The sequence below is a fragment of the Oryza glaberrima genome, chromosome 1 (genome assembly GCF_000147395.1).
Source record: "Oryza glaberrima chromosome 1, OglaRS2, whole genome shotgun sequence".
NCBI classification, from domain to species: domain Eukaryota; kingdom Viridiplantae; phylum Streptophyta; class Magnoliopsida; order Poales; family Poaceae; genus Oryza; species Oryza glaberrima.
In genome coordinates, this window is record NC_068326.1 from 23,900,590 (window position 1) to 23,917,199 (window position 16,610).

The 16,610-nt window shown below is 40.5% G+C and overlaps 2 protein-coding genes across 3 annotated transcripts; both read left to right on the plus strand.

Moving 5' to 3' along the window:
* The first annotated feature begins 4,945 nt into the window (after positions 1-4,945).
* LOC127760616 (uncharacterized) lies at positions 4,946-11,241 on the plus strand. Of its 2 annotated transcripts, XM_052284904.1 has the most exons (12): positions 4,946-5,079; positions 5,732-5,836; positions 5,919-6,025; positions 6,793-6,947; positions 7,468-7,556; positions 7,681-8,203; positions 8,896-8,970; positions 9,130-9,350; positions 9,985-10,067; positions 10,156-10,267; positions 10,536-10,610; positions 10,676-11,241. In XM_052284904.1, the coding sequence occupies exons 1-12, from the start codon at positions 4,981-4,983 to the stop codon at positions 10,850-10,852; spliced, it is 1,821 nt and encodes a 606-aa protein (XP_052140864.1). In that variant the 5' UTR covers positions 4,946-4,980; the 3' UTR covers positions 10,853-11,241. The 2 variants fall into 2 exon arrangements, with proteins under 2 accessions (XP_052140864.1, XP_052140865.1); XM_052284905.1 differs by lacking the exons at positions 4,946-5,079; positions 5,732-5,836 and having other exon boundaries at positions 5,917-6,025; positions 6,797-6,947; positions 10,676-11,238.
* A 600-nt stretch (positions 11,242-11,841) lies between these two features.
* Positions 11,842-15,493, plus strand: LOC127752694 (malate dehydrogenase, mitochondrial-like). Its single transcript, XM_052278097.1, has 7 exons — positions 11,842-12,177; positions 12,283-12,456; positions 12,941-13,109; positions 13,213-13,274; positions 13,856-13,980; positions 14,085-14,202; positions 15,118-15,493. The coding sequence occupies exons 1-7, from the start codon at positions 11,941-11,943 to the stop codon at positions 15,253-15,255; spliced, it is 1,023 nt and encodes a 340-aa protein (XP_052134057.1). The 5' UTR covers positions 11,842-11,940; the 3' UTR covers positions 15,256-15,493.
* Positions 15,494-16,610: the final 1,117 nt, after the last annotated feature.

Below are 16,610 nucleotides of genomic sequence, written 5' to 3' on the forward strand. Positions count from 1 at the left end.
AATCTAACCCACAATCAGGTTTATTTGTTTCGATGTACCCAAACACTAAATCATTCACATGTGCCCCGATTATCACCACTTAATAAAAAGAAAAAGGAAGTTGCTAGAAAAAAGTGGCGACATATCACTAGGAAAAAAACATGTCGATTTTTGGGCCATCCAATAGCCTTAAGATTCGTGCTACACGAAGAAAAAAAAACAAAAGGAAGCTGCTAAAAAAGTGATGACATGTTATTAGGGAAAAACATGTCGATTCTTGGATCATCCAGTAGCCTCAAGATTCGTCGATTTTTGGACCATCCAATAGCCTCAAGATTCGTGCTATACGAAGGAAAACAAAAAAACAAAAAGCCCGTGCCACACACTTTAGGCTTCGACTTGGCACAGAGGGATCGGGCTCCTCCGCTTGTCATCCCGGAACCAGAGCGCCTTGCAGCGGAGATAGCCGAAGCCCTTGATCTCCCCTTCCACGCTGAACTCAGCCGCCCCCACGATCTGCCGCTCGCTCCGGATCAGGCCGCGCAGCTCCTCGCGCACCGACGTCGCCTCCGCGCTGGCCACGCCGTCGGCCCGCTCGCCGCCCGCCCGCTTCCCGTGGACGCAGAACCGCGGCACGCGGCCCATGGCGACGGCCATGCCGTGGTACGACACCTCAAGCACGGAGCCGCCCCCTCCGACGCACGCGTGGTAGTTCTCGGCGAGGCCGACCACGCCCATCTCGAGGCGGAACGCCGGGGGCGCCGGTGGTGTCGTCGAGCCCGTCGGCGCGGGCGAGGACGAGGAACGGGGTCGGGGTGGGCGGGCGGATGATGTACTCCAGGAGGAGCACCAGTGAGACGCTGAACAGCACTATGCAGGCGACGGCGAGCATGGTCATGGGACTACATGGGTTTTCTTGTGGAGGGATTTTGCCATTGCCGTCGTCCGGTCTGCGCACTTCTTCGCCGATCGATGTCGATCTGCACTTCGTCGCCACCGGTGCCGCCGCACGCCGTGCACTTTCGCTCGCTCGCGGCACCCATCTAGTAGCAGCGTCGCTTCGGTACCGTGGAAGGTAGGTTTGTCTAGACATCGCTAGTCCTTTAATTTGTTCTTTTAGGCCCCTTTTAAATCAAGGGATTTATTTAAAAATTTCATAGGATTCAAATCCTATAGAAAATTTTCCTATTTGGCCCTTTGATTCAAAGAATTGAAGCTTTCCAAATTCTATGAAATTCTTATGGAATGGCACATTGCATGTGGATTTTGGAGGAAATTTAGCAAGAGCTCCAACCTCTTGAAAAATTTCCTTTGAGTCTATCTCTCTCATCCGATTCCTGCGTTTCTCCTGCGCTCCAATCAAATGAACATTCCTGTGTTTTTCCTATGTTTTGCAATTCTCTGTTTTACATTTCAATTCCTGTCAGAATCCTGTGTTTTTCCTATTCCTCCGTTTTTTCTACCCTGCGATTCAAAGAGGCCCTTAGTATTTGTACTAGCTTGGTTCGGATACATGTATCACACTCCCTCCGTTTTTTTAATAGAAGACGCTGTTGACTTTTCCTCACATGTTTAACCATTCGTCTTATTCAAAACTTTTATGCAAATGTATAAGATATAAATCACACTTAAAGTACTATGAGTGATAAAACAACTCGTTACAAAATAAATTATAATTGCGTAATTTTTTTAATAAGACGAATGGTCAAACATGTGAGAAAAAATCAACAGCGTCATCTATTAAAAAACGGAGGTAGTATTTTGATTCGGGGCACCGTATAGCTGTATGACTGTATCTTGGGTTCGAGATTTTTGAAAGAATTCCTTATATGCCACTGAAAATTTATCGGTTTTCTGATATATCACTTAAAATTGGCTGTTCTCTTACTGAGAAAATGTCCGTGCGTTATAATGGGAGGAACTATTTAGCCTTTTAAGATGATAATATGTTTTTTCTTGGTAAAATTGGATGATCTTTAAGTTATACACTTTGTTCCTAGTTTACAATTTTTATTTGTCCAATATATATAAATAAATATTCAGAAACTATAAATATTGAGATTTTTTGTCGTTCTGGATATATATATATATATATATATATATATATATATATATATATATATATATATATATATCACGATGATGCTCTATATATATAAGCATGTCGAGCAACTTCCAGCAATCCTAGTCATAATAAAAATTATATTTTTGTGCAAGCATAGATTGGTAAATAATAAAGGTAATTAATTTACTTAATCCTTTGGATTAGATAAACCTATGCAGCCTCTCGTTACCTTGTTGTTGCTGCTACTGCTTGATGGTTTGCGATTAGCAGATGATTTGAATTCTGGACAGGCATATAGGAGAGAGACATCAAAGCGAGCTTTGCCTGCTCGCGTCGCGGCTAATCGAAGAGCAGCAATAATCAATGTTTGCATGTAATTTATCGATATGTGTCCACGACATGCTTTGCCTTTCTTTCTCTCCTCGCCGGCTCGTGCGTATATACACCAATCAGGGATCGGCATCTTGTTCCTTCCTTGTACGAGACAATGGAGCGATTGTGTGTGAGAATCGTGCGCGTGGATCGAATAGGAAACAGAAAACGATTCAGGCCACGCCCTAACGCAATCGTTCGCAAGACAGATAAAACACATGGACGCATGGATCAGAATCGATATGTGGCCTGTTCGCTGCTTTGTACCGCCGCTGCGCGGCCACAGCCAAAAGAAACAACATACTGTGTTTGTTGGCTACATCACAGTAAAAATAAGAGCAGTCAAACATAGCCAAGTTATATGTATGAGCGACATACAAAAATTCATGACAAAAACATCTTTAATTTTTATAATAGTAGAGAAGAGATATGTTAGATCAAATTTACACACTGTTTTATGCCATTACCATCACTCTGACTAACAGTAGTCTTTGATCAAACTGTTATCTTTTTTATAAATGACCCAAAGGACCTTAGTACTAACTAAAAGTATCAATGAAATTAGTATCCCTACATGGTGAGGACGAGCGTGGATATATATATGGACGTAGTAAAACAAAAACCACCACTAGTAATATACCGAATACTAGAAAAAAAAACAAACAGTACATATACCTCTGAAAACTATTACGTGATCTAGTGTATACCGAATTGTAAAAAAAAAACAGTACATACCTCCAACAAGAGATGTATATGCCAAATAAATAAAAAGCAGTAGAAATCATACAAATTTGCAGTACATACTATCCACATGAATTTCCAGTACATATTTTTTAAATATGCTGGATATATAAAAAATATATGTATTTTTAATATGCTGGCTATCTTCGTAATTTTCAAATAGTTCTCATATTATAATCATCAGTAAATCCCATAAGGGCAAATGCGTCTTTTTACTATGGAGATAACAGTAACACACAATCAACACAGTAGTGACATAAAAGGGTATGAAAATTTGAGGTAATGTCATATAAGGAAAGAGCTAATTTCCACTGTCATATAAGAAAACTGGTAAATCTTTAGTGGTATATAAGAAATTTCTTGAGTTTTTTTTATATGAAACATAAGAGAAAATTGCCATTATGTCATCGTCAGGGAGGGGTTTGGTCAAAACGCTAACCATAAGGCCTTTTTCGTTAATCCCCATGAGGGAGGGATTAGAGAGAATTTATTCTACACCTATTGTATTGTGGAATTATTCCCCCTCAATTCCCTTCGATCCTCTTTAATCCCCTCTAAACCGAATAAGGCCTAATTAGGATTTGCTAAATTACCAGGTTTACACCCTAAAATACTATCCTGACAAAATTTCCCATAGTCTTGTCCTTCTACAGCCGTTGTCCGCCGAAGTGGCCCAAGTTGCCGGAGCCGTCACTCAGCCTCCCTGTTCTCCGCAAGTCTGGCACCGACGAGCCGAACAATAAGTCTGCACTGGCACCGACGTCCGCGTCCATGCCCAGAAGGAAGCAGGGACGGTGAGAGGAGTGATGAGGAGCGGGATGCCGGTGAGTGAGATGAGAAGCACACGACAGCAACCTCTATCCAGCCCAAGCAACTGTCCCAGGGCCGTCGAATTCCCGAGCGACAGATCTACTAGGTGGTCACCAAAGCATGCTGCGGGCCGCCGTGCGACGCAACGAGGAGTGGATGATGATGAGCAACAGAGACGAGCACCAGAGCTGCATGCCACAGGCCTCATCGTTCTCCCGAGCCTTCCCTGTTGTCACTTCCATCGGCATCCGTTAAAAAAAAAATCAACAGCATCAAATATTAACAACAGGAGGGAATACCTGATATACCTGACTAGTTAATCTGACATATATAGTGCCTGAATATACTGATGGTCCATCCACTAGAATTTCTAATCATGCCTCAAATCATCGAATTGCTCTACAAATTTCATAAGCATTCTAAGTACACCAAAATTCTACCTCGTTAACCATAGATCCAAACTCTTAACCTCCAATCAAATCTAACTCGCTAAACCATACGGTGGACGTTGTTCTGAAAAAAAAATGAGACCTGTAAAGAACTACCATAAGTTTGAAAGTTTTATTTTAAAAAAACTTACGACAGTTTCTTACAATTCCAAAGAAATACAACCTCCACGGCTAAATCTTCACCTACCACTCTTACAAAGACCTAACAGCTGTTTGGTTGGGGGAATTATTAGGGAGAAAGGAGTTGCAGGGTGGGGATTGTTAAATTTATTGTTTGGCTGGAAGACGTGGGGTTTTAAGAGGGTCTGGAAGGAGAGTTTAAAAGCGAACTCCCATCTTTACAATGCTCACCGGGCCACGCCCACTGCAATCAGCCGAAGTTTTCTGGCCCAATCTGTCGGCCCAACGGCCTCGCCTCCATTTTAGCAGCTCGGACCAGCAAAAACCCGGGACGCCAGAACCGAAACCTGAAAACCCTCGCCGCTTCTCCCCGTCCTTCCTTCCCTAGCTGCCCCGCGCCGTCGTTACTTCCCACCCCCCCCCCCCCCCCTCCCCCAACCAGCCATGGCGGGCGACAAGACGGCGGCGCCCCCTCCGCCAGACGCGGCCGCCTTCTCCCCCTACGGCGAGCTCTTCGCTGCCGTCTCCGATCGGCGAGTCCAGGTCCTCGCTCGGAACCCGTCACCTGAATCCCCCCTTCCTTACGCGCTGTTCCCCTCGTCCTTCGGTCGTTGTTGATTAGGGGGGAATACTTCCGCTGCTGGAGCGTTATACGGTCGCTGCGCTACGATGTAGTAGTGTGCTTTTGGTTTTCGAGATGTCTCGTGGCTCGCGAGTGATTGCTGTATGGTTGGGGAACTAGGTTCGAACGCTTGCTCTCTCACGGCGATTAACTAGGGGAGTTTGGTGAAGTTGGTTTTTGTTTCTTCCGGGTGAAGTGCTGCTTGGTTGTAGGCAATAGTTTTCATGATGTATCACTATTTGAATACGTTGGGCGTCTACCTCAAGACTCAAGAGTATATAATTTTGCTTATAAGCTGTTTGTAGAGAGTGATAGAAGTTAAAAGCTGAGATCTGTGAATGGTAGATAGCCTATCTATTTTAGAAATGGTACTTCGGAGAGGTGAAAGTCTACCACTACTAACAAAAAGAGGGTGAAAAGTTGAGCTTTACATGATGGAGGAAATTCGGATGGATATGTGTTTAGCATTAAAATCTTTCCTTCGCTCAAAACATCAATCCAAATTGTGAGATTGTAGCTTTGATGTATGCTAACCTATCCATTTTTTCTGCTTGTGCTTTTCTAATTGAGAAGGTATGGCGTACAGGAGGAGGAGAAATAATAGAAGGATGGACTGATCCAATTTCAGCACCAGATGATTCATACAGTTGTATTGCATGTTGCTCTGTTCAGAAAAAGGTAATTTTTTAGGATTGAAATTAGGCTCTGTCTCATTTCTGTCTTACAATTTGCTGTTTTTGATTGGGTATTTTTTTTGTAGCATAAAAAGGATGGAAACCTTATTCTTGTTGCTGTTGGTACTACAAATGGTCAAGTTTTAGTTCTCGATTCTACTGGTGTCATATGGAAGAATGCTCCTCATACTTGGTAGGTGCAATCTTATTATGATCTATGAGCTTGATGTTCTTGACCTTTAACTTGACTGATAGGGGTTCTTCTGCAATGTTCTGAACTTCGTTTAGTACTTCTAATTCAAACTAGATTTGGCATCCTCCTGTGCCATGTTAAAACACCTGGTACCTTGTCAATCACTGCATTTTGAAACAAGGAGTTTGGCCATTTCTCCCTTCGATATAAACATACATAACATTCAGTACTTTGTTCCCCTACTTAACTGCGCTGTAGGCTTATCACGTGTACTATGCTATATCTTAGTCATTGCTTAAACGTTAAAACAATATTTGAACTTACAAGTATTTTTTTTAATCTAAATGGCTGGTTCTGCATGGATATGCTGCTCTCTGCCAGGAAAAAAAAACTTCTTTTGGCGTATTTGTTGTAGCTCAAGACTCAGTTTCTTTCTTTCCTTCTGTGCTTGAAGCTCAAGCTTCAATTTATCACCTAAATGGAAGAGTTGTAATTTTTCCTGTTTAACTAAATAACGAGATATTCATATTGGAACACACTTAAGCAGGCAACATGAGCTTAATTGGATTATTACAAGCATCCCATGGCCTGTAAACCAAATTTTTGACAAGCCATTCTGATGATTTATGTTATGAGCCAACTTGCCTCTGAAGAAAAGAGTCATAGTCTGTGCTGCAGAACAAAACAAGTTAGATCAATATGTCTCTGGTGTAACTTTATTGTGAAAATTCCATGCCTACCTTAACATGCTTTCCTTTTTCTACTAGCAAGGTTGTTTCTCTTCATTTTGCAAGACATGGGCGTGTTCTTTATACTGCTGGCATGGATGGAATTATATGTGAATTGAATTCTCGCACCGGGGAATCCAAAGACACTATTAAAGCTACGAAGAAACCAATTAATTCTTTTACACTTTCTCATGGTGAGCGCAACTTTAATTTCATCTGTTCACCTGATGCATGCTTGAAAAAACCTTTATTAAAATCCAGTCTTCCAGATGTTTATTATGTTAATAGAAGGTTTTTACCAAAAATGGATGGCTTGTTTTTGATGTATCATGAAGTGGAAAATTCATTTCTAATTATTTGTTGATCTTAACATGTAGTAGTGTAGTAGCTGATAGTGATAGAGCATGACAACACATATGCAATTGCCAGGTAAAAAAAAAACAATTTTTCATGTACCAATTATTTTATATGGGATATCAAGAACATACGGAGCTGGCAGAACACTAATTCTTTTAATCTCTTTCGCATCTTTCGATTATTAATTGCCAATCAGGTAGTTCAAATGAAATTTAGTTTACATAACCCAGGGTTTCAGCAAAATGAGTTGAATGTGAACTCTTTCTTTGATATGACATCTTATGTTATTATTGCCAATTTCTTTCTTTGTCATTTCTTTGTGTATTTCAACTAAATTTTTGGCATTGTATTTTGCAGATGAGAAGTTTATGGGTGTATCAAGTAAGACAACAAGATTATTTAGTGTGAGTGAGAAAAAAGAGATCTTGAGGATTCCTTCTGATGCTGTATGTCATTATCTCAAACTTGCGCCCCTCTCTCCCTGTTGATACACCCCACGTGATGAATTTGTAATATGTCATGTACTCAATAGAGGCTTTCAACTCTTATTGATGCTATTGTCAAATGCAGGGTCCTGTCCAGCTGATGTCTGTATCAGATGATGGACGTTTTTTGGTTTCTCATGTTGACAATAATAAGGAAGTGCAAGTGTGGTCTTGCGATCAGAATAGTTGTACCATCGTTTCTACAGCCTCCCTTACAATGCAAAATCAGCCAAAGATAGTAGAGTGTACAAGGAGCACATCATATGGAGATGGGGGCATTGTTCTCGCAGTATCGAAGAAAGGTGTTGCTCATGTCTGGCATTTACAGACCCTCTCCCAAAATGAAGTACTGCCCACAAAAATCTCAGTCAAAAATTCACTCGATAAAAAAGGCCGTATCCCAATAATTTCAGCTAAATTATGTGACACCAATGAAGACAATACTGTTAAGGTTCATGTTGTATTTGGATCACCAAACTTTTTACAGTTCAAGGTTGTAGAATTGGATGATACTTGCAAGGACATCAACTTGGTTGCAGAGTATGATGAACTAGCTAAACAAGATATGGTGTCTCCGCAGGAAAGGAATTTGGAGCAAGAAGCTAAAGGTTTGTTGTTGTATCTGCCTGCTGCTCTTATAATCATTATCAGTGCAGTAAATTGAATAGTTAAGTGTGTTAGAATTGTCCTGGTATAAATAACCCGGTTTGCATAATGGAAAAGGCATGCCATCATTCTTGAGCTGCTTTGTACTGTTGCTGGTTCCTATATATCTGCAATAAGTTCTTATTTCAAAAATGTTCTCAATTGTTAAACAGAACATTGAGCTTTAGTTAGTCAAAACACGGTTAGATTTAGGACTGATCTACTTGATCCGCGTTGTTCTTTTTCACAATTTTTCCAGATCGCTCTGCTTGAACCTTGTTTTAGTTTTCTCTGCAATGACAAGAACTGTTGTTTCTTCCTGTTCAGATGAATTCCAATCCAGACAGCAGCTTGTCTGCTCTTAACTAATGGATAATGATTTGGATTAATCAACTAGCCAAGAGATCGAAGTAATGTAGATGTTATTTATGACTAGTGCCTAGTGGTGCACTCCACCAAGCACTAATGGCATGTATGTAGTTTCATTTCAGCCATCCACTAGTTTAATGCTAACTTCATCTCGTGCACCTTTCGAACTGATAAAAAATCTATTGGAATTGCTCCCCATAATTACCCTCCACTATATGGTATGATAATCAAGTTGCAAATTATATACTTTGTCTACATGCCTGACATTGATTATTTCTTTGCCCAGCAAATAGCAAGGATGCAGAACCTGTTCAAGGAAAAGCAAAGAAAAGGACATCATCCGTTTTGGATTCCACTAATGGTGAGACATTGCTTGTTACATTACCTCCAAAACCTTACACTAACATTTTCTTTTACCTTTTCTACCTCTAAATAGTGAAAGGACAGAATTAAGGGTGCCCTCTATATTGTTTTTTTTATTACCACATCACTAATTTTTGTTTTTATTTGGGATGTTTAGACACAACCAAGGAAGTGAATCCAGAGTACAATCTTGATGAGCCGACCATGGAGGAAAAACTCGCAAGTCTGAATTTGCTAAACAAGTCTGAAATTACTGAAGAGCAACCACCCTCTTTAGCGCCACCAAGTGCAGATTCAGTCCATGTTTTGCTGAAGCAAGCTTTGCGTGCTGATGATCACACTGAATTGCTAAAATGCTTGTACAATAGAGATGAAAAGGTATGGCTCCGTTTTTTCCTGTGCACTGTGTGGTTGAGACTTCTGTCGCCCCTTATCTTCACTCAATCATTTTTCATATTTTGAAAACAGTCTCACTTAGAATCTTATTCTGCTTTCAATTTTTCCGTATAATTCATCATTTTTATTTGGCTCAGACAAGGTAGTTGATGTTACAATAATTTGATTTTGGATGTTTGTTTTACTGGGCTATGATGGTTATGTACATGATTAGGAAAACATGTAGAACAAGACATGATTACGCTTGGCTATGTCAAACTTAGGCTATGGTTACTTGGATTCTTATTTCTTATTATTGCCATTTTTAATGATATTTCACATAGCAAGTAAAATTGAAAATAAAAAGAAGGGTAGCCCAGAATGAAAGAAAAGACAAAGTAGTCTGAACCTCTTAATCCAGTCTTGTTGGACTGCTTTGTAAGTTGCAATTAAACTTGGTTAGCCTAATTTACTAAACTAAAAACTGGCCTCCTTTTCTCCATGAGGCCATAACCAATCTAATAGTATTCATTCCTAGCAGCAGTCTTCCAATGCATTGATATGAATTTTCCTGTTGCAATTTCATGGAACATTTCCTCTTGTCTGATAATTGTATTGTTGGCTGGGTTACATCCAGGTCATTGTAAAGTCAGTATCACTCCTAACACCGGCAGACGTCGTTAAGCTTCTCAAGTTCTTTGTATTGCTAATACAATCCAGGTAGGTTTTCTGTTACAGTGTAAATCTCTAATATTTCCATTACAATTTGGTGGAAAGGTTGCACATGATATGTTTTTCCTCTCCACAGGGGTGCAAAACTGGTTTGTATGCTCCCATGGCTTCAGGCTTTACTTTGTCGGCACATGAGCAGCATAGTGTCTCAGGAATCTTCTCTACTGTTGCTAAACTCACTCTATCAGGTTAGTACCATCTTCTGCTGCAGTTGCAGTAACAGTAAGTGGCATGGCATCATCTATACTGGATTATGCTTTTTCTGATTAAGATTATTAGATTACTAGTTTGCATCGTTCCTGAACAATGCTGCATTTAGATGTCATGTGTCAGGAGTTTTTTGAAGTTTTGACTTCCTTGATTATCAAATTTTTAGGGCACAAGCACAGACAGGAATGGCAATTGTGAGTCAGGTTGAGTTCTGAATACTAATGTTACTATCTGCCAATTTTGCAGCTTATTGATGCAAGAACATCAACCTTCAAGTCAGCACTTCAACTTTCAACTACCCTAGACTATCTTTTCAGCGGGGTAAGTTTCTTTCCTCCAAATGGCGCAGTCTTTTTAATCACTGCAGTAACTCAAAACTTTTCCAGGTTTCTGACGGTGAAACTGATGAGGAGGACGCTGTTCCACCGATAATATACGAGGACAAGGACACAGACGATGAAGAATCTGAAGTTGATGCTATGGAAACTGACGAGAGCCAAGAGCTGGGAGACGTTACTGATGCCTCTGAGCATTCAGATGGGAGTGATATCATGACCGACTGATTTACTTGCGCTCTTCTTTAATTTAGTTCATGATCAGCCTGACAAGGTAGGAGCTCGCGAAGTTGGACAAATCATGGTTGCTCCTGTTGTAGTGCTGTGCCTGGAATTAGTTGTTGCTCTTCACTTGGTAGAAGCTCCGATTCGCTCCCAATATGATTGCCTTAGTGTTAGGATCAGATCTTGATGTAAGTCAAGCCAGCTTGTATCAATAGCATAATATATAACTTTAACCTCCTCGTCAAATTTTGTATCTGGCGAGTGCATAACTGCATATTACTGCAAGCTGTTTCAGCTTTGTTTTTCTATGAGGAGTTAACGTCTCAGTTGAGAAAAATGGCGAGTGCAGTTTATGGAAGAAATGATAGGCTTGTCTAATAATTGTTGGTTGTTAGAACTTAGAAGGCTATCTAACTATACGAGGGAGTATGTTTGGTACTTCCTCGTTTCACAATGTAAGTCATTCTAACATTTCTCACATATATATTGATATTATATCTAGACTCATTAACATTAATATGAATGTGAGAAATGCTAAAATAAATACATTGTGAAACGAAGAGAGTATTTATTTAGTTTGTTTCTTGCTAATTTACACATGAACTACAATTGTTTGCCTGTAAGCACCTTAAGCCTTCCGCCCTTCCGTATCCTCCGAGCGCTTCGTGTAGCTGACTTTCAGTAAATTTCAATTGTCATATACTCGTCTCAATCTTAGAACAGTTTTGAGTGTGACTAGTTTTTAAACCATGACACACCTTTATTAACCAAACCAGACGGACGGAAAAACAGATTGATTAAATCAGAAATGATAGTATTAAGATTAATCAAATCAGAAATGATAGTATTAACGAGGCGCACAGAGAAAAAGAGAGATGAAATCAAAGAGAGAAAAATCAAATTGACACGAGCAAGAAAACCGCACAAGTTAGTAGTACCATTTCGCTAACAACCTTTTGGAGTAGATCCCAATCCCATCCACATCCCCTTTGCTCGACTACAAAGTCACACCGCTTTGCATTTTCCTCTCTCTCTCCGCCCTTCGCCTCCTCCACCGAGTCAGATCTCGAGCGCCGCAGAGGAGAGCAGCAATGAGGCCGTCGTTGATGAGATCCGCCTCGCAGGTCCTCCGCCGCCGCCGCGGCTACTCCTCCGCCTCCGGCCAGCCGGAGCGGAAGGTCGCCATCCTCGGCGCGGCCGGCGGCATCGGGCAGCCGCTCTCCCTCCTCATGAAGCTGAACCCGCTCGTCTCCTCCCTCTCCCTCTACGATATCGCCGGCACCCCCGGCGTCGCCGCCGACGTCTCCCACATCAACGCCCCGGCCCAGGTACCTCCCCCGCGCTCTCATCGCTCGCCGTCCCCTCTTCCCGTTCCGCCGGGATCTGTCTAACGCTGCGGGCGCTTGGGTTTTGGGGGTTTCGGTTTCTCGCAGGTGAAGGGGTTCATGGGGGATGACCAGCTCGGGGAGGCGTTGGAGGGGTCGGACATCGTGATCATCCCGGCCGGCGTGCCGAGGAAGCCCGGCATGACCAGGGACGACCTCTTCAACATCAACGCCGGCATCGTTAAGAACCTCTGCACCGCCATTGCCAAGTACTGCCCGAATGTAAGATCTCTCCCTCACTCGCAGCACTCTGGATCTGCAGCTCTTGTGCCTGTAGCTCTTGTGGTCGCTTTGTGGGTATTGCTCGCTGCAATTAGGTCTAGTAACGGAATCGTAAACATGATTTGATTAGATGTGTGAAAAAAGCTGTACTAGATTACTGAAAAGGCGCCAAACTTTTCCCCAGCACGCGTGTATCAGCATCCAGCACTCATTGTATATCTCTTGTTGAATAATCTGATTCCCTGGCTGAATGCTGATAATTTGGTGCAGCAATTATTTTTATCCCCACGGGTCATTTATTAACCTGGACAAATCAGAAGAATATCATTGTTTACCCTGACTTATTGCTTCTTGTTATCTGCTTATCTTTGATAAGTTCTATCAATTTTGTTTTCAGTCTTCGTATCTTTGAAACTCATGCATGTTCATTGGTATTACATGCTTAATTACCAACACTTTCATTAAATTCGTTCATGTATATTAGGCTCTTGTCAACATGATCAGCAACCCAGTGAATTCAACGGTCCCAATTGCTGCTGAGGTTTTCAAGAAGGCTGGGACTTACGATGAGAAGAAGTTGTTTGGTGTGACTACTCTTGATGTTGTTCGTGCTAAGACTTTCTATGCTGGAAAGGCCAATGTACCAGTTACTGGTAATGACCTGAGAGTCACTTGAGTACTGAGAATTGATATAGTAGGGTTTTGGTGTTTTTTCTCTCTTATCTTCTGTTGGATTTGTTTCTCCCTTTTTGGCAGATGTGAATGTCCCAGTTGTTGGTGGTCATGCGGGTATCACCATCCTGCCACTGTTCTCACAGGTATGGATTTTGACTTTTGATTAACATAACTCAGAATGTCATACCAGTAGGATCCATATTTACATATCATAAAAATAAGATTATCAGATTGGTACTCCCTCCATCCCGAAATAACCAAACCTCGTAGGACATGTCACATCCTAGTACGAGGTTGGTTTATTTTGGGACGGAGGGAGTATGCCTACAATATATATATTTTTTGTTATGGCACCATAATCATATCATGCATGCTATGGTTAAAACATGCTAACTTAAGAATTACTGTTCATGTGTTCTCTTATTCTTGTAGTAAACTGCACATGTTTATTATGATAAAAAAGTTAATAACCAAGTTTGTTATATTTTCTCGCTCAAGGTTGACATAGTTTCTGTATAGGAATCTTTTATCTTTATAGAATCATCGCTAACATAGTCTAATATGAAGTGTACAATCATTTTTTGGATTACAAATAAGAACACAAACATGACCAATATATAAGATATAACTGTGTTATTTTGGCTGTTCAAAAATATGAAGCAGATGATGCTTTTATGAGCTCATAACTTAACAATCCAACTGAAGGAACTCTTTATTTGGGTAGGCAACTCCTGCAACTAATGCGTTGTCTGATGAAGACATCAAGGCTCTTACCAAGAGAACACAGGATGGTGGGACTGAAGTTGTTGAAGCAAAGGCTGGAAAGGGCTCTGCAACCTTGTCCATGGCGTAAGTTAAAATAAACATAACAGCTGTGCAGAGTGAGGAATTAGTGCTTTTATGGCTAATGGTAGTGCTTTTATCCTTACTCATTTGATTCTATTGGGGGACAGGTATGCTGGTGCTGTTTTCGCAAATGCTTGCTTAAAGGGTCTGAATGGAGTGCCGGACGTTGTTGAATGCTCTTTTGTGCAATCAACTGTAACAGAGCTGCCATTCTTTGCCTCCAAGGTACATTTTCTTTTCACAACTTTCTTTGTCTGTTGCAGTTGTGATCTATATCATTTGGTGGAGTAAATCTAGAGTATTTGACATTCCTTCTCATCTTAATGATATCTCTTTTATTCTATTCCTCCTTTTTCTAATGTGCGGCTCTAGTTTTGTATGCATATTGTTTTATTTGCGTCCTCCTCTTGCTGTCCAAAAATGTTAGAAGATGGACAGGATCGAACCATGCAAATTTTTTATTGCATAGAAAGATATATATTAATATACTAAATCCTATATAATAGTGGTTCTTGTCTCTGGTTAGATTCCTGTATCCCGAATGATTTGTGTGGTTAGATACTTTCTTTCTTTTTTTACTTTGCAATTAATGGTTATACCTCATTTATGGAATTGCTACCTTATTATATACTTTCAGAATGTGTTCATTTTATTGGCTCATCTATTACTATGAACTGTGGAAGTGTGCATTTTGGTGCTCTGATTCTATGAACCTGAGACCATCCATGCAAATTTAGATATTGTGCACGGCATCCATGTACTGCTGCAAAAGAAGTTACGGTTCATCTGGTTTCCCATATTATAGGCTGGTTACTGTAAGGCTGTTGCATGGTTATCAAGAAGCATTTTTTTTTTGTACAAAAGTTCATAAAAATGCCCTCAAATATGCCATGCCAAATCTCATAGCAAATCATGTATGCAAATTGCAGTAAGATTTCCTGTGGTTTGCTGCTTTGCTTTATGTTGTGCTCATGGTGACATTATTTACATATTACATAGACGAAGTGGGTGCTTAGCCTAACGTGAATGTGATTCTATCATCTGGTCATTTCAAAACTGGTTTTTGCTTTAGAAATCTTCAATCAGTAAACTTTATGGTCAAGCTGCTGAAATATTTATGTTCCTTCACTGATGTTACAGGTGAAGCTTGGGAAGAATGGAGTTGAGGAAGTTCTTGGGTTGGGCCAGCTGTCAGACTTTGAGAAGGAAGGACTGGAGAATCTTAAGGGCGAGCTCAAGGCTTCAATTGAGAAGGGTATCAAATTTGCAAATGCGTAGTTAGGCCATTTTGCAGACTAGCAACTCATACCTGTAGATGAGGCTTCTCTTGATTTGATTTATGCTTCTTTCTACCCCTTGTGTTGGGATACCGAGGATTTGAGCTTTACAATAAGAATCCGGCGGCCTAATGCCAAACAGAACAAAACTTGTACGAGAGGAACTATTTGTGTCAAGTTTTGAGTTGTTACATTGGACAAACATTGGATTATGCACCTTTTGCCTTAGCATTTGTTGACACTGGCCTAATGTTCTGCTTTAGCCAGTTTTAAAACTATAATTTCTGGAAATACAAACTACTCATTTGAATTTGACGAGTGAAAAGAGAGACTATTGCTGTTAACAAGTCACACCACTCACCAGCCATCAAATGTGGAGACTAGTATATGCGATTCGTGGTTCCCACTTGGAATAATTGTTCATCTACTCAAGTTGAAAGCAAATTTAGATAGGAGATTTCCAGCGATGGAATATTCTCGGTGAGCGGCAACCCGTCGGTGAACAATTCAATGTGGCTTGCATGTGTCAAATCCCTGGGTGATTCGTAAATTCTGAAAGGGCCACTTAAAAGCTTTTAATGCTGATGAGGTAAAGCAAATTACTTATGTTCATGGGAGTTTTTTTTTCTTTTGACCGTATCTGATACGGTCCTCTATAAAAGCAAAAGATTAGCGCGCGTTCCAATTTTCTTCCTTTTTTTTTTTTTCATTCAGTTCTTGCACCTGACTTGTGAAGATTGAATCGCAATATTCAAAATAGTAATAGTGCATAAACGAATCTCAAAATGGTGCTCTTTTCTCCTTCACAATGTTTGGTGCGATGGAGAAGAGAATCTTTATGTACTACTAGTCTGTTTGACATAGCTTCAGCTCCACCTCTATCTCTCGTAAGTTGGAACTCAACCAAATAGTTTCAGCTCCACCTAATTAAACTGAGAGCGGAGCTAGGTAAACCTCTCTCACAAAATATACTCTTGAAACTAAATTTAGAAGCTGGATGTCTGGTACACCAAAGTACACTAAAAATGCATCACTCTACAAGAATTTACTAAGATGAGGAACATGTTACTATTTCTTTTTTCTTTTCAAAAGTGTGTCAGTGGATGCATTCGTGGGTGTGTACTTGCGGTCTTGCGTATGTGATGATATGTGCATGTGTGTCTAATGTGTAAAGAAAAAAAAATCAAGATGTGCAACATGATAATTTATATGCAAAAATAACAAAAAAAATGTTTTATACATGGGGATATGAGTATGAAAAACAGTGCATTCTGTAACTACCAATAATGATGGACGTATTATTTGTGTACTGTTTGGTCCTTGAATTTATCCTTTTTTTACCGTGTATACATAATT